The sequence below is a fragment of the Melanostigma gelatinosum genome (assembly GCF_949748355.1).
Source record: "Melanostigma gelatinosum genome assembly, chromosome: 15".
Lineage (NCBI taxonomy): Eukaryota > Metazoa > Chordata > Actinopteri > Perciformes > Zoarcidae > Melanostigma > Melanostigma gelatinosum.
In genome coordinates, this window is record NC_136648.1 from 6,670,996 (window position 1) to 6,687,104 (window position 16,109).

The 16,109-nt window shown below is 40.4% G+C and overlaps 2 protein-coding genes across 2 annotated transcripts; one reads left to right on the forward strand and one right to left on the reverse strand.

Moving 5' to 3' along the window:
* Positions 1 to 62: 62 nt before the first annotated feature.
* Positions 63 to 2,001, forward strand: ift22 (intraflagellar transport 22 homolog (Chlamydomonas)). Its single transcript, XM_079285061.1, has 5 exons — positions 63 to 147; positions 897 to 979; positions 1,143 to 1,229; positions 1,374 to 1,576; positions 1,662 to 2,001. Exons 1-5 carry the CDS (start codon positions 91 to 93, stop codon positions 1,808 to 1,810), a joined length of 579 nt encoding a protein of 192 aa, XP_079141187.1. The 5' UTR covers positions 63 to 90; the 3' UTR covers positions 1,811 to 2,001.
* A 66-nt stretch (positions 2,002 to 2,067) lies between these two features.
* On the reverse strand, positions 2,068 to 3,904 carry LOC306789230 (ATP synthase subunit g, mitochondrial-like). Its single transcript, XM_079285062.1, has 3 exons — positions 3,772 to 3,904; positions 3,381 to 3,541; positions 2,068 to 2,267 (listed from the first exon to the last, which is right to left on the reverse strand). Exons 1-3 carry the CDS (start codon positions 3,821 to 3,823, stop codon positions 2,169 to 2,171), a joined length of 312 nt encoding a protein of 103 aa, XP_079141188.1. The 5' UTR covers positions 3,824 to 3,904; the 3' UTR covers positions 2,068 to 2,168.
* Positions 3,905 to 16,109: the final 12,205 nt, after the last annotated feature.

A 16,109-nucleotide genomic window follows, 5' to 3' on the forward strand; every position in this document is an offset into this window, starting at 1 on the left:
AAGTTTGATTAAAGTTGCGAACAGCCAATGAAAAGAAAGAAAGCAAGTTGAAACCATAGAAACGAAAAGGAAGCTAGCTAGCTAACATTAATGCTCGGCGAGAGGATAATGTTTAAAGCAAAAATACTCTTTATTGGCCCCAACGAGGTACGTAAATGGCTTTCCTCCACAGTGTTGTCACGTTAGCCTAGTGTTACTAGTCAGGTGTTGATAGGTACACGTGGGAAATAATATATTAATAGTTTTAACAGTGCTGCATGCATCAGAAACCTAGCTTTAACCGTGTGATTGTTAATGTTAGCTGAGAAAGCGTGCAGTGGTACTATTTTAAGGTAATCCCTACTTGTACATTACATAACTCAAATATTTCCCCGTTATGCTACTTTATACTTTCAACTCCACTTACTCTACTTCATGTATATGACAGCTGACTGCTTTACAGGTTGTTTTCCATAAAAAAACACAAATACATTGTTATAGATTCAACTACCTAACATTAAGTAAATAAGCTCCACCTTGACATTAAAATGCTGCATACACGTTAAGGTTTTATGGCTATACAAAACTTTTAACTTCAGTAAAAGTAGCACACGCTTCTTTGTCTTGCAGGAAAAGCACAGGTCTAACTAATTACATTAACGATGACGCTGGTGCCTTTGAGGGTTTCATTAAGTCATCCTGCTAAGCCATGACCGCATACTACCAGAGCCCTAAAACTGGAACATGTAGCCTGAACACAATGCTTCCATTGTTGTTACTGATGTGCTTTTCCTACTGTAAAAAAATCCTGTTTTCAGTCAAATTAACTTGCATGTGAAAAATAGAAAGTCATGTTAAAGAGGACTCATTTATGTTCCGATTGTTACTCATATCACTTCTAAAATCATGTTTTTCAGAGCGGGAAAACGGTTCTTGCTAATTTTCTTTCCGACACAGTAGAAAATGTGGACGGTGAATACAGACCTACTAGAGGAGTAAGGTACGAACCCCGTGTCCTCTTCACTGCTGCACAGTTCACCCAAACACATGACACCCCTGAGAAGATGGGAATAACACGATCTATCAGGCTGTTTATGGCGTCATTTAAAACATATGTATTACTAGCGGAAGTTACAAAAATGAAACTGTTCTACTTTTTCAAGGATACTGGAATTTGAATCGCAACCTGAAGGCAGTGGTGACAATGCAAAATGTGAGGTTGAACTTTGGGACTGTTCAGGAGATTTTAAGTAAGGAACATCAATTATTTTGAATGAGCAAAGGCTTTTATGATAACCAAATCCCGTACTTAAAAGTCCCGTTACTAACGATTGGTTTGGTTTTCAGTGTATATACACCCAAATGTAGATATACAATATATTCTCTTCACACAGATTTGAATCGTGCTGGCCTGCAATGATAAAGGACTCCAGCGGTGTGGTGATCATTTTCAATCCTGATGCTCCCAATCACCTCAAAGAGATAGAGACGTGGTACTCGATGTTCATCGCCTCTCAAGGTTTGCAGGACAAACAGTGTTTACTCATGGCTCATCACAAGCCCGGCAGCAGAGTAGAAGACGGACGGCTGCCTTTAGGTATTTCCACTGCAGGCCTCACAAAGCGCTTGTTTTGCGTTATTAGTACTCTTTCTGGGCTAACATGTTCATTCTTTTGATGCAGCCTCACATTTGAGCCGACTGGCGCTTATTCACTCCAACCTGGAGGAGGAACCGGAGGATGCGAGGCAAGCTTTCTGCAGATACTTGGGAAATGTTGTAAATACGATGTCGGAAAGTCGAGAGCGAGAGGAGATGTCCATCATTACGTAGCAGCAAAATCTGTAACGTATGCATCTTAACGAGGATGCATTTTCTCAGTAATCTCTGTTAAAGTCACATTCATGAATATTTTAATTATACATTTTTGCTGTCATTCAGCTGTGCATGAAACGTCCACCTTGTTAACGCTTCAGCAAAATATTTTCCTACAGTTTGGTGTGTTTTGCCGTCTCATATTTTGTATGTTGTTTGTAAATGAAATATAACTCACTCACTCCTGTTGGAAATGAATACTCAAGAGAAACAAGTATACTTCTATGACTATGGAAACTGTTTATTTGAAAATGTGGTGCAGGTTGTTGAGAATGAGACGAGTAGAAGTGCAAAAGGAGAAAGAACAGTCCAACATTCAGACATTGTATCCAACAATGCCTCCTTTGCCAATGCACTCGCCAATGAAGAACCACATCAGCACCTCGGTGGCCACGAGTCCATTCCTAAAGGCGTCCTACAAAACAAAACAAGAAAATGTAAATGATTCAACTCAAGACAACTGATTTAATGACATTCTAAAGATTTAGAAAATGTATTATGGTAGTTTATATTTAACTGAGGCCTGACAATACATGAAAGAATAATTATAGAGTGGGAAAAAGTCCCTTTCCATGCATACAAATATGCACTACCAGTCACAGACAACACACTATAGACACACACGCACACACTAACAGAATACATATTTCATGCATTTCATTGCAGTTATTTATGAGGTTTGTTATTGTTAACTTTTGACAGTCTTTGCACAAAGTATTTTTCTGCTCATTTTCCACTGAACTAACAGACTTCCTACACTGGTAGTTTACTCATGAGGCCCACTAGGTTTACTTATATTGTCACAGTATAGTTATTCAGTCATTACTATTGTATATGCAGATACACTCAACCGTACAACTGGTGTAAACAGGACTGGACAGCCAAGGAGCTGCTGACCATCTGGCCTTTACAACTTCTGTCAGATCCCAGAAAGGTTTACGGCCTTCTGTAAAATCACATGCTTACTGTGTATACAGTGTGCAGCATCTCTGCATCTTTACTTTGGCAGAATGACTCCAGGGCTTTTACTGTCACTACAGCTACTTCCATTGTTGATTATTTTGAAATGATCCATTTAGTGACTAAAATAAACATCAGTCAATAATGTCACAAAATATAAAAAAGCACGTCTCTGATCCTGAGGTTGCATATTCAAATAGCTTGCACAGTCTGTCCAACAGTCCAAAAATTGACAGATATCATTTATCACATCAAACGGAGCAAGGCAGTAAATAGTCTGAGGGAAGAAGCTGAAATCCACCAATCAAACCAAGTGTTTGTCATTATCAATATTCAAAATTGTTTTAATTGTCTGATACCTAATGGTTCATAGACTAATTGTTCTGTACTGACAACACGTAATTACAGGCTGTATTTCTACAACAAACTGTAGATTATAACTGTTCCTAATTCATGCCATTCAAGCCACACAAATAAAAACAATGCATACACATATTGCTGAGCACTCAACTCATGGTTCAGACACACACAAAAAAAGCAAGTGATTCTCAAACTTGCAGGGACTCACCTTTACTGTCGTTTGTCCCAACCGTCCTGACCGCACGCTCTTGATCAGGCCCGATGCGGCCTCTATGGCTTTGGGGATCTCAGCAGGGGACGGTGGGACGAGCTCCACGCGCGCATAGTGCCAGAAGGTCGCGAGTCGGGGTTTGGAGTATGTGACAGCGGCTGCGAATGATTCAAACGGAAACAGCATTGGCTAATGCACAGCAAAGTCTCAGAGCAATTTCATGTTGTTCTAAAGACAATCTGTCGCAGTGGTGGATTCATGTATCGACACCTGCGTTGACCAAAGGTCACACAGAAGCTGTAGCAACGTCACCGAGCTCGTGCTGCACGGTGTTCTCCACTTCCTCAGTTTATGATTGGTTAAAAAAAAAGTACGGAAGTAAACTCACCACCGACTAAAGTTGGTACTTTTGCAAGGAGTTTCTGAACTGCCTGAGCCATAATGAAGAGAGAGAGAGAGAGTCCAGGAAACTAGAAGAAGGAAGAAAGAGAAAAGTGGCGTGAGAGGTTTCCGGGTCGTCGATTTCAAAATAAAAGCGAAAAATGCGGTAAATATATTTATTTTCAGAATAAAATGGCTTGAAAAGTTATAAATTGAGTAAATTAAATATTTCATATACGAGGCAGATAATTGGTTTGGGCCAATTGCTGTAGTGTGAGTGTAGCCATACAGGAGCTATAGGACAAACTGGACCATCATCCATTATTTCATAAAGCAGGCAAGTACAGCAAACACAGAGGCAATTCAAAGTATACAAGACAAAGAAATGTATGAAACTGGTATTTAACATGCAGTAAAAACTAAATGAAGGAAATGAAAGTGCAGTGCCAATCAATCAGTGGCACAGCAGGGAAGTTAAAGAGATGCATTTAAATCAAACTGAGTCAGTAAAGTGGTTTAATAACTCTGATTTAAAACAAAGGAAAGGATTTTCATGCCTCTATAATATAGTTGTTTTCAATACAAGACGGCCATGAGGATGACATCCACTGTATGAAAATCCAGACATTGCTTCACAAAATGGGTTATTGTTAGAATGTGTGTATGTGTATTGTGTCAAAGTGAGAGAAAGAAAGGAGTGAACAGAAAAGACTAAGTGTGTGTACAACACGGATGACTAACTCATTCCTCACTCTCTGGCTCAGCCCGCAGCCCACATTCAACAGAAAAAAACTGGTGCTGTAACAATGTTCGAACACTATTGCAGGTTAGACCTGCATTCCACAGCAACCACCCAGCTACTGGTCCCTTCTGTTTGATTTACAATCTTAGAAAAAATGTTAATTTGCTGTACCGGCAAGATATGTGAGAAGACTGTAATTAATGCCTCGTCATCCAACAGGAATATATCAAACTTTGACATAAAATATAGCTGTGAGTTGTCAGATGTTCTCACCCCAATTTCCAAATCCTTACAGAGACCAATGCAGAAACAGGTCTGAGAGCAGCTTGCCTGCAGTGAACATATCGTGTAATTCATTTTTCAAAGGATTAATCACTAGAGGGAGCTCTCTAATAGGTTACAATACCAAAAGCATTTAGCGAGTGATTATGAACAGGAAACTGCCTTTGCTTTAAACCCCAATATATGATAAACACCTTTTTTATTCTGCAAAAGAATGGTTTGATTGCCAGACTTTTATCTTTTATTATCATGTCTGTTGTTGCTTTTTGCACTTTTATGTTCAGCCCTATTGAGCTTATACCTGCAATGAAATGTGCTATAAAAAGGGGGTTGGCCTTGCCTCAAGGGGGAGTCCTTCATCTCCTAATAGAGACTTGGGTGGTTTCATAATTTATAACTGCACAGACAAAACACTGTGTGGACCCACAGAACTTTTATTGAGCTCAACTCAAATTGTCACGGTTTCCAAAAATACCAAAATGTGTCAGCCTGAATTACGAGGTAATGTAATCAAAGAAACAACAAAGAAGTATTCATGATTTTCCATCTCAGCCATGAAAATGTCATCTTGCATTTCTTTCAGTATACGTGTAACAGCTATATTGTCGCAGTGTGGAACAAAGGGTAAGCCTATTAAAGAGTCACTTTAGGTGGCAGGCTTTATTTAGAAACGTTAATGCAGTGAAACAATAGCAGTGAGGTTTTTGGATGCGTAAAGTATAAATCAATATCTGGAGCTCTATGGCTCGCTATGGAGCATTTTTTTGATGAATGAGTCTCCATTTTGTTTTTCTCATGCACTTGCACAAGGACAGACGTGCACGTGCATACACAGGTGGCGATGCCATACACACTTCTGCCAATGGCTTCAGAAATGTAGCTCATGGGCCAGCAGAGAAGAAGACTGCAAGATAGCAGACACGAGTGTAAACAATACATGATTTGAATCTTCAAAAAAAACAAATTTGCTTTGCAAATGTTTTATGAGGAAGGAAATGTATTAAACTATTTTATTAGACCTCACAGAGACACACAATGTGTTTTTCTGCTGTGATGCACTTGAACGACATGACAGTGTATCAACCTTTACATCTTATTCTTGGCAAGAAAGCAAACTGTTTCCCCAAAGTGTTGAACTATTTCTTTGAGGTAAGAGCAGAATGCATTTGAAGACAAAGCATTAATTAGCAAAAAATACATAATTGCTGGCTTTTGGCTGACGCATTCAAACAGAATAACGTTCTGAAAAGTGCGTTAGGGGAATTAACTTGAATTCTTTCATGAAAAAAGATAAGAAACCAATTTTGAGGAGCATAAAAGTCATTGTGCCCTCCAGATATCCACGTGACCCTGCAGCACAATGTGTTAGTTCTACACAGTGAATACAGAAGGAGTGTGAGTCGACACAGACCGAGACAAATCAAAATATACATAGACAGGCAGGGAGAGAAAAACATACGTGAGAGGAGGCTGTGTCAAGATTATTGTGTCAAGATTATTGCCAGCGTGAGATGATGAAGTCATTTGCTTTAACATGTAGTGTTAAATATACTTCCGAATTTGAAACCAAACAGATTAATTCATCGCATTCGTCTTGCTGTTCTTTCTAATTATCATCTTCATCCTCATCAGTGTTTCTCGCTCGTTGTCTTCTGTCTGAGACATGTCCAGATAGTATCTCGTGTCCACATATCCTGACTGTTTGAAGATAATTCAGAAACAGACTGCGGTTCACAAACTTGTATAAAAATTGATCTTCGCTCTGATTCGATTTTGCTTCCCCGCTTGCACATTTTTTATCTGTGGTCGTGCAGCTATAGAGAGAAGAGGATTATTGTGTGTATTTGAATATTGGATAAATCTATAAAACTCAAAAAATGCCCCAAACACCACAGCTGGGGTTCATTCCAACCTGCATGTTCATTTGTGATTTGATCAGCCAGCACACATTTTAATGTGTGAACAGGCATCCTGACTTTATTTTTTTTTGTCAAGTGACTTTTTGGAGTCATTTATTGTTATTTTAAAATGGTGTTAAAGCCCTCTCACCGTCACTCGGGAATATATTAAAAAAACAGGCTTCGAGAGAGAACATTATCAGACATATTGCTTTCATCCTGAATGTTTCACACAGAGCGACAAACTGCTTCAGCGCTCATTGTTGACGCCGTGTGACGATGCAGATGCACCGCACCATCTGCAAACAGCAGATGAGCCACTGTAACGTCAGCAACACGCTCTCCAAACTAAAGTTGTCAGTGAATATTACACAGAGAACCGGGAAACACAACAGATTCTTGTTAGAGTCTAAGCAGAAATCCTTTCTGTGGATGGTTGAGTGTGTTAGCAGCAGTAATGTGACCATTAAGTCAGACCACAGAAGCAATAATGAACCTCCTTGATTTACAGATTGGTATTTGTTATATTACTTATAGCCAGAGGCTCCAGGTGAGACAAGCAAGCTGAAATGCAGTCTCTCCAGGAGCTCAGCAGTGCCGAGAGCAATTAGAGTCATTACGTCGCTATAGTGAGAGAGTGATGTGGCGAGTGAGTTTATTCCCCCTTGTGAAGAGACCCCTGTGCAGAAACACTGAGGGGACTGATGTCACTGCTACAAAATAGGTTGATGGATAAGTGGAGTGGGTTTTAATGATGATCAGCACAAGGTTTTCTTCGCACGGTAACAACCAAGGATTACATTTCTTGACAATGTGATCTCAGTGTAGTAAAGCTTCATGTAATGCAGAGTACTCTGACCAACACTGATAGCAGCTAAGATGGTCTGATAGCTTCTTGGACGCTGGGGCTCTCCGTGAACTCAAAGGTCTCCAGAAATAAAGTTCAGGTGAATAGCTTCTTCATTCATAAAGTGGAATGCATTATTTCTCAGAATGGGTGTTCAGGAGTTCTTATGACCGTTAAATGGAGTCAAAGCATACAAGCGGCAGACAACCCACTGACATTCTCTTCCCACGGCCACAGTCCATACCTTTTGGCCCGAAGTCGTCCCTTTTTCTGTTTGTGGTAAGAATCTTTGAAACATTTTATCTGTTGAGGCAGTTTACCCATAAAGCACCCTTGAAGCCTTGAAGCCATTACAGACGACACACTTAGTTTCCGTGTTTTAAAGTGCAGCTCATTCCTTACACACTCTCCTGTTAAGCTCATGGAAGTGGTCGGGTACATAAAGCATTTTTCTTTCTTTTTCGGCTGCCAATCAAAATAATCTGTGACTGTATGTGTTGGCTGCTTGGCGGATGATTCATCCCCTGGCAGGTAAAGATGTCGGGGAGAAACCTTTCGCTCATTGCACATTTATTTTCTCTGCAACAGCCAAACACGCTAACCCATCACAAACTGCTGTATGTTAAACACTTTTAGGACTGACTTACTCATAAACACACATTATAAAAGGAGAAGAAGAAATGCACTTGCACCAGCAACTTTAACAAACAACTTATAATGCTCAACGTAGGATAAACATTCTGTCATACAGGGATTTATCTCCTCAGATATAATATTACCCTCACTTTTTCAAACATAATTTCCTGAAACAAAATACGACGGTGTATGAAACACAGCCCTTTGCAATGAGGTAAAATGCTAAACTTTACAACAGAAATGTTGACAGCCTGGTGTAAAGTACGGTTTTCGTCATATGCCTGCATGGTCATGACAACTGTAGCCCACGTGGAGGAATTGTTATGTAACTGACCTGTTTAAATGCTATTAAGTGTGAAATCCTTCACACTGGACCTTTAAGTAAGTGTTCCCTGTTTGTGCTGACATGCACATTGTGAGCTGATATATATCTCAGTGTTTGTGTGCTAATACCAGTTGCGAGGTTGCCGATCCAGCTGTCTGTTTCTGTTTCAGTTTTATGTTTCTCCCGCTGATCTGCTTTTATGGGTGATGTCAAGGAGTCTGCCTGCCTGCTGATTTACGCTCTTATGCTGCTGTCAACAACGTATGCGCAATCTGTGCTTTGGTGTTAATTGTGTTGTTAATTTCTTGCAGTGAATGCGCTCGTTTTCCTTTTGGCACATGCAGTATGACGTTTTAAATACTGGTGAAATATGACTTCTCATACAAGTATTTGGCCTGTGGTAGTCCTGCTGGATGTTTTCCCCTGGATGGTTGCAGTAGTGTGTAGTGTGTAGTAGGAGGGTAATAAATATATATTGGTCTTAGGAATGCATATAGCTGATAGCAATTGTGTGCACACTCTGCTTTCACGTCATGCTTTTTTATTTCAGTAACAACTACGAGCTCGACCCTGAATTTGAGCTTTGATTCTAAGGTGTCAGCATTAAAACAAGTAAAACATACAACGGTCACCAAACCAGCAGAGCTAAGAAGACAAAACGTCTCGCATACAGATCCAGTCAGGTCAGAGAGCACAGCCATTTGCTTTCTCCAAGTTTTGTGAAGCATACTTTGCACACTGTAACCAATTAAAGTGCCTCGACATTGCCTCAGGCTGTGTTTTGTTTATCCCTTATCTATTTCTCTCAAGATTGCCTCATTAGATGTTCAGCTGTTAAAAAAGTAGCCTGAGTCTCATCAGGTTTGTCTAAATCCATTTGTGTTAAGTCTAAAAACAGTATAGCCTCTTGTGCATGGACAGTTTTAGCCCGCTTTAATCACATATGCTGAATGATTTCTGAAATGAACCAGCCAGGCGTGGAAATGTATGTAAAGTCTACTCTAATTATCGAAATTCAAACCACATACTGGGTTTGGCTTTGAGGCTGTCACAAACAAGCTTGACACGCACTTTTAAATGATTTATTTTTGTATTGAACACAGATTGGGCTCAACACACACACACACACACACACACACACACACACACACACACGCACATTCACAGACCCACGCAGCTGTTGCTGTGGTTTCTCTCACATAGCGAAGATGATCTGCTATCACGCGAACTGGCTTCTCCTTCAGTTTATCTTGACAGCTGTGTTTTTACTCGTTCAAATAAAAAGCTTTACTGACGGTATATATCGGTATGAGCTCGTGTATGAATATGCATATTACAGTGGAGTTTGTGTTGATGTGGGTGTGTTTATGAATGTTTGTGTGTGGACATCATTGTGGAGGTTTTGTGCGCTGATACAACATGACGAACACTAACAGGTACATGACTCATGGCTGAATGCAGACGGAGGAAACGGTGTTGAAAATCTCTCAAATCCTTTTCTTTTGCAGATGAGATCCAACCAGAAAAGAAAAATAGCAACAAAAAAAAAGCTTTAATGTCACATTTATTGTGTTTTCCCACGAGTTCCAACTTTATTTTCTCCAGTTAAAATGACAAAACTCACATTGACCTCACATATTTATTTCTATACTGTGCACAGTGTATATTTTTGGCAAATGGCATCTTGGTCAGAGCACTAAACTAAAGCACAAGAGGCCTCGGCCACGGAGTGCTGTGCTGCCCCATGAAGGTTCTTACATAATGATTAGACATTTATCAATAACAAACAGGGCTGAATTAGTATCCAGGATGGAACAATGCCCTGCATGGGTTTATTCATAGCAACCTTGATGTGGTGCTTAATTTGTTGATTAGAGATGCAAATGATTATCACATCCTTCCAGACAAAAAGGCGGTGAAGATGGCAGATCCACAAATCCATCATCAAATACTCTACTTATGAAAGATAAAAGCACCTTTTCCAGATTAGATGTGAACAGAAGTAAAATATACCACCAACCGCTGAATATTCAGCCAGGTGTTTTCCCAAGCTGAATTCAGACTAAATATGTCTTTTTTTTACTTTTACATGCCCAGAGGACAGTATATATACTGTATATATTTAGCAAAAGGAAAGGTAATACAATAATTCTAAACAGAAAAACAGAAAGAAGAAGCAAAGTTGACGTGTTTGTTTTAAGATTCTTTATTGAACAATATTAGCATCAGTGTGCGGTATAAAGTAGCATAAAACACTCACAAGTACTTCAAAACTGTGCTTAAGTACATACTTGAGTAAATGTACTTGGTTACTTTCATCACTGTTTATGATTTAAGAAACAGTATGGCTGTTCATAAACAAAGAAACTTATTTAGAAAAGTAACTCACCTGCAACTTTTTCCTCATTTTTCTTAAATGTGCTAAATTCAAAATTCAGAGCATTGATATAAGGCCTGTTACTGCTGATAACGCTGTCCTGGCCCACATTGTTGGGAAGCAAGGCCTGTCAGCGCAGCCTTCTCCACGAGACAATAGATATGCTCTGAATTCTGAATTGAGCTCTTTTAACCACCATTTGACATTTTCAATTGTTAGGCACATCAAGGTTTGACGCATGCTGCCAGAAGTGCTGAAATAAACTGAATTAAGGCGAAACAATTATTGAAATGCACCACATGATTGGGACGACACCCAAATGAGTCTTCCTGTAACCTTGGTGCGGTCCGATGTAGAAAGTACAACTGGAAAAACTCTGCTCCTGTGATCTTTCAGAAATACCAAACCAACAGAAGCAGATTTCCTCCATTACAAGCGTAACAGTGAGAGGTTACCACTCAGAGAGGATGTGTGGCTACGTTTATGTGAGTTCTGTGCTTCCTCAGCACTGGGAAATGGCCTTGACGGGGCTTCGTGGAAAAAGCGTAACGGCCTTCGAAAGCAGTAAAGAAATAATGACTTCCTCATCTTCCCCGGAGCCTTTGTGCTGTCTCGCCTCACAGGTTTCTATGGATCTTGGTTGTATCTGGACCGTGGTCCGGCTGACACCCACTGCTACTATCATTATTGTTATTATTAGTCACATTACCGAAACCATTACTGCTTTTATCATCAATATATCAAAAATACATTCAATTTAATTGAATTCTCAGAGGGAAAAATCCCTTATAAGCCAACTATATTGCTACAGACACAAAAGCTCATTTTACAGTATTATGGCAACACTAGCCATGTTTCCAATGCATTTTAAGCAACCCAAATGGAGCTAAAGCTGATTTTAAGTGAAAACTCGGCCGCAGCATAGTGTGGTCAGACGTTGGCACAATAGGCTACAGCTGGCTTGGCTATCTAACCCATCTATGAGAGAAAATGGAGAGAGGTCTTCAGGAATTTGTTTCAAGTTGGCATGTTTGCATTGGTCTTTCATGTGAGCTACGATAGACCATCATGTATCCATAGGTTATGGTAATATCGGAGAAGACGGCGACAGCAGCAACATCTTACATGAATTAAATGTTCGCTAAGTCAGGAGCTATTCGGCAGAGGCGTCACGCCATTTAGCGCATCAACTGTTTTTTGATGAAGTCCTAACCAACCACAAGCAAGCAAATGTGATATTTCAAAACAGGCATAACACCATGTGAATGGAAAACAGGACTATTGACACGTACAAATCAATGGGGAAACGCGCAGTAGGTCCTCTTGAATGGTGATCGAATCCATGGCTGATTTTAGAGGGCCTAACTCCGGTTCCTGCTGAACTGAGCCAGTGTTTGTTTCACATCGAACTGTTATCAGCTCAGTAGGCACAGGAGGTTGAGCCCAGGGACCTGCAGCGCCTCACTTTCACCACAAGAGGAAGCAAACAAGAGATGAAGCTGAACTACCACAGGGAGTCTGGACATGCAAAAAAGGACACAATCTCACTCACCTCAACGGAGTGTACCTTCAAAATGGATTCCACTAACTTTCATTACTAACCTACGATTTATAGTACAGTAAATACACCATAACCAATCCACTGAACACAAGTATTACTTTAACGTACTACATTTACATTATATTGGGGGTGGAGGCTGTCTCAATATATGCAAAGCTAGAAACCACTATAGTAGCAGTAGTATATAATAACATGGTGAAGGGAAGGAAAATAAATAAAATACTTCTCAACCTAAAAAAATATAATTGAATGCAAACTAAACATGTACTTTTTAAGAGTCTTTATTGAACCATGTTAGCAGCATTGTGTGGTCAAACACCAAACATTAAAATCTCTTTCACTTCTTTCCCTACATACCATACATGGGTAGCTGCGTGCACACATATATACACATGGATACACACACACACACACAATCAGTGCTTGGCTTTCACGACCACCCAGACAGCAAATGAGCTCAGGAATCACAATTACAGCGCTACTTGATTTCCTGATGGGACATTTCCTGTACTTCCTTCCTGTATGAGTAAGCCCTCCCTGCCTCCTGCCTCCTGCCTTCCTCTCTTGCCCATCTCTCTTTGTCAGGATCCTCGTCTTCTTCGTCCCTCAGACTGAACCAATTATGCTGTTTTTTCCTCCATCTGTTGTGAAGAAAAGACAAAATGGATGGTCACAGATGTAAGAAAGTACATTCCTTGTGCCTTTACACCTATTGTGCTGTCCAATATAACATATGTAGGCTACTGCATATCTAACATATATGATGCTTGTTCCCATGATATGAATGGGTTGCTAGGAAAGATGAAAGCAAAGCACTGATTGTGCCTACAGTATGTCAGTTACACAACAAATAAGTATATTGTATATATATATATATATATATCATAAAAACCTTTGCTTCCATGTTGACTTCTTACAGCTGTTTGCACGGCGGAAGTTAAAAGCTGGAAAGGCTTGTGAGGAGCGGAACTTAGCCACTGTGAACACAGGCTTTATCTGAACTGTTCACGGAGCGAGCTAAGTCCTGCCCCTCCACCAAACTCTGGACAAACACATGTGAAAGCATCTGGAGGACACTGGCTCTACTTAGTTCAACGTTTTAGAAAAATACGCTTCTTCGCTTTCCCGCTGGGACTCAGATGAAGGGATGCCATCGGGTGTAAGACACTGCTGTGGGTCTCAGCTGTAGCTGGTTGGAAATCCCTGGCAATGTGATTTACATTACATCACAACAAAATCACTCTGCCAGGAATCCTTCCAGCTAAACCAACCGTTCAGTAGCCTATGTCTGGGAAGACGGAGACGAGGAGGCGGTGGAGGAGGAGGGGATTGAGAAGAGAACGCAGATAAGACAAGACATGCAGATAATGACAAGAAAACAGATGTATGTTGTGGTGAAAGAAGGTTGCAGGTGAGGACAGAGAGAGAAAGACTGCGGTCTGCAGGTGTCTATCTGAGCACACATCAGCATGGCAAAGCACATTTACTCCCTCATCACGATGTGATTATGGGAAATACACACACACACACACACACACACACTTTTAAATGTTAACACGTGCACACCCACACACCACTCATGCTTGTTGGCAGAGTCTGCCAAGTTTTCTGTCATTGGCGCACCTGGATAAACAGTATTTGAAATCTATTGGCTGTCATTGATTGTGTGTGTGTACGGAGGGCGATGTGTTTGTGAGAGTGTGTGTGCTCGATCAACCAAGCTCATGCTTACATTTGCGCGGGACTGTGTTGGTTACAGGGAGTCACGCCCTATATTTCTTTTGTCTGGAAAACATGAGAAGTCATGGCGGAGCAGGTCAAATCACCAACGCGGCTGTAGTATTCGTCTGCCGTGCAGTGCATGTAAAACGTTTTTCAATCACACAAGTTTTTGGGTAATTTGAGATGAAAATGTCATTTTTCCTCTCCTAGTCTGGTAATCATCTAGCGACCCTTCAGATTTGTCTTGTGACCCCTTGCGGCAACCGACCTATTAATAGGTACATCAAGCTCTCATGGCTTGATGTACCTGAGGTGCTTTAAAGCTCTCTTTGCAGCCTGTAGCTACGTTTGAAAGTAGAGATTTTCCATCTTTTTTTCTCACGTGTGGTGTTCCTGCATTTGTCACCACAAGCTTCCCGTCACGAAGCACTTGAGCGTGCCGGTAAAGACAGGAGGAAAAAACAAAAAGAGGGAAGTACCAAAGAAGAGTTCATGCAGTTTAAGCAGCAGCAACGTCAAATAGAAAAAAAGGCATCCATTATTTAGCATGTCATTCGAATGATTATGCGCATTTAAGAAAGCAGTTCTTTGTCCTTTTAAACGTGTTTGTCGTCATTGCTTCATGATACTTTTTAAAATGACAACCACAGCCTCCGTTTTATGTATGATTTGACTTCTGGGGCTTTTTGCAAATGTTCATCTCAACAGAGTATTTGTTAGAACATAAAGCAATAATAATAATAACCAAGCCAAGATAAAACAGCAGCATTTCTCTCCCCCTGACAAAGATATCCTCAGTTACATGTTTCTGCTGCTGCTGGTGATGACTTTCGGAATTACCAATTCAGATTCATTCGATCATTGAGAGAGTTTGCTTTAATATGGAACAAGGTGGGTCGTGCTCTTTGGGAAGATTCTGCTTCGACCTCAGCACACGCACGCATTTATCTTTTTGAAATAACCGTTAGAACCAGTGCATCAAATGAAACCTATTTTATGTCCAAGCTATACAGGTAACTATTGGCAACCAGGTGGTCCAACACCTCTAGACATAATAATAAAAACGTAGTTATATTGTTATTATTATGTCTCCTAGCCCGCTAATGATCTGGAAAGCCCCAAGCCGTCATTATTTGTATGCCATGTATCCACAACGCATCTGGTTTGATCCAGCTGGGGGCCTTAATCACATGTCAGTCCCCTCTTTCTTTTTCTTTTCCCATGTTTTTCCCAAGTATCATGATGTGAAGAAGAAAAATTATCACAATTTACCAAACTTCACTAAAGAACCCAGAGATTTCTTAAAGGAAACTGAACAGCAGAAACAACATCCGTCAAGCTCTAAAGCTACTACAATCAACATATTAACAATGAATCAAAGGATGTATGTTCCCCACTCGTTATCACCCAATGCTGCAGTTCTCCACAACTTCACTGTAGGATTTTCGCTGTTTTTAAACTCATTGTTTAAACTCAACTTTGCTGTTTTGGTTCACTCTCACTGCTGAACAGCCCCTGCACACTAAGTTAGTGATTAGCTGGTGAACACAGTGGAGCAATTAGCAGCTGAAGCGCCAGTTATTACCCTCAGGAGATGGTGGAGACCAAAACAGAGCTAAAACTAGTCAGCTGACGAGAAACGCGACTCTAAGTGTATGACAATGTTGTCTCCAAATCTATTTAAAAGATGATCTGTTAACATTTACTTTAGGCTACAGCTTGTTTCCGCTGTTTTACAAATCTGCAAACGCAGATTTAATTGCTTTACTTTCGTTGGAAACAAGGGATAAGCATTTTGTTGTCGATAACTTTCTAGTCCTCCGTCACATTTATTTGGATTCACAGCATGCTGACAGCCTGAAGCCAGTCTGTTTCAATGCTCAACTTTGACAGCCAGTCACGGAAACTCAATCGCTCAGCTCAGGCTATGCCTGTCTGCATCTGTGTTTCCATCT

What these genes read in the sequence shown, in the direction of transcription:
- ift22 (XM_079285061.1), top strand. Translation starts at nt 91, where the DNA reads ATGCTCGGCGAGAGGATAATGTTTAAAGCAAAAATACTCTTTATTGGC. An exon ending in GACTGTTCAGGAGATTTTAA is followed by an intron (nt 1,230 to 1,373) that starts GTAAGGAACATC and finishes CTCTTCACACAG; the next exon opens with ATTTGAATCGTGCTGGCCTG. An exon ending in AGACGGACGGCTGCCTTTAG is followed by an intron (nt 1,577 to 1,661) that starts GTATTTCCACTG and finishes CTTTTGATGCAG; the next exon opens with CCTCACATTTGAGCCGACTG.
- LOC306789230 (XM_079285062.1), bottom strand. Translation starts at nt 3,823, where the DNA reads ATGGCTCAGGCAGTTCAGAAACTCCTTGCAAAAGTACCAACTTTAGTC. An exon ending in AGTACCAACTTTAGTCGGTG is followed by an intron (nt 3,542 to 3,771) that starts GTGAGTTTACTT and finishes AATCATTCGCAG; the next exon opens with CCGCTGTCACATACTCCAAA. An exon ending in TGGGACAAACGACAGTAAAG is followed by an intron (nt 2,268 to 3,380) that starts GTGAGTCCCTGC and finishes TTTGTTTTGTAG; the next exon opens with GACGCCTTTAGGAATGGACT.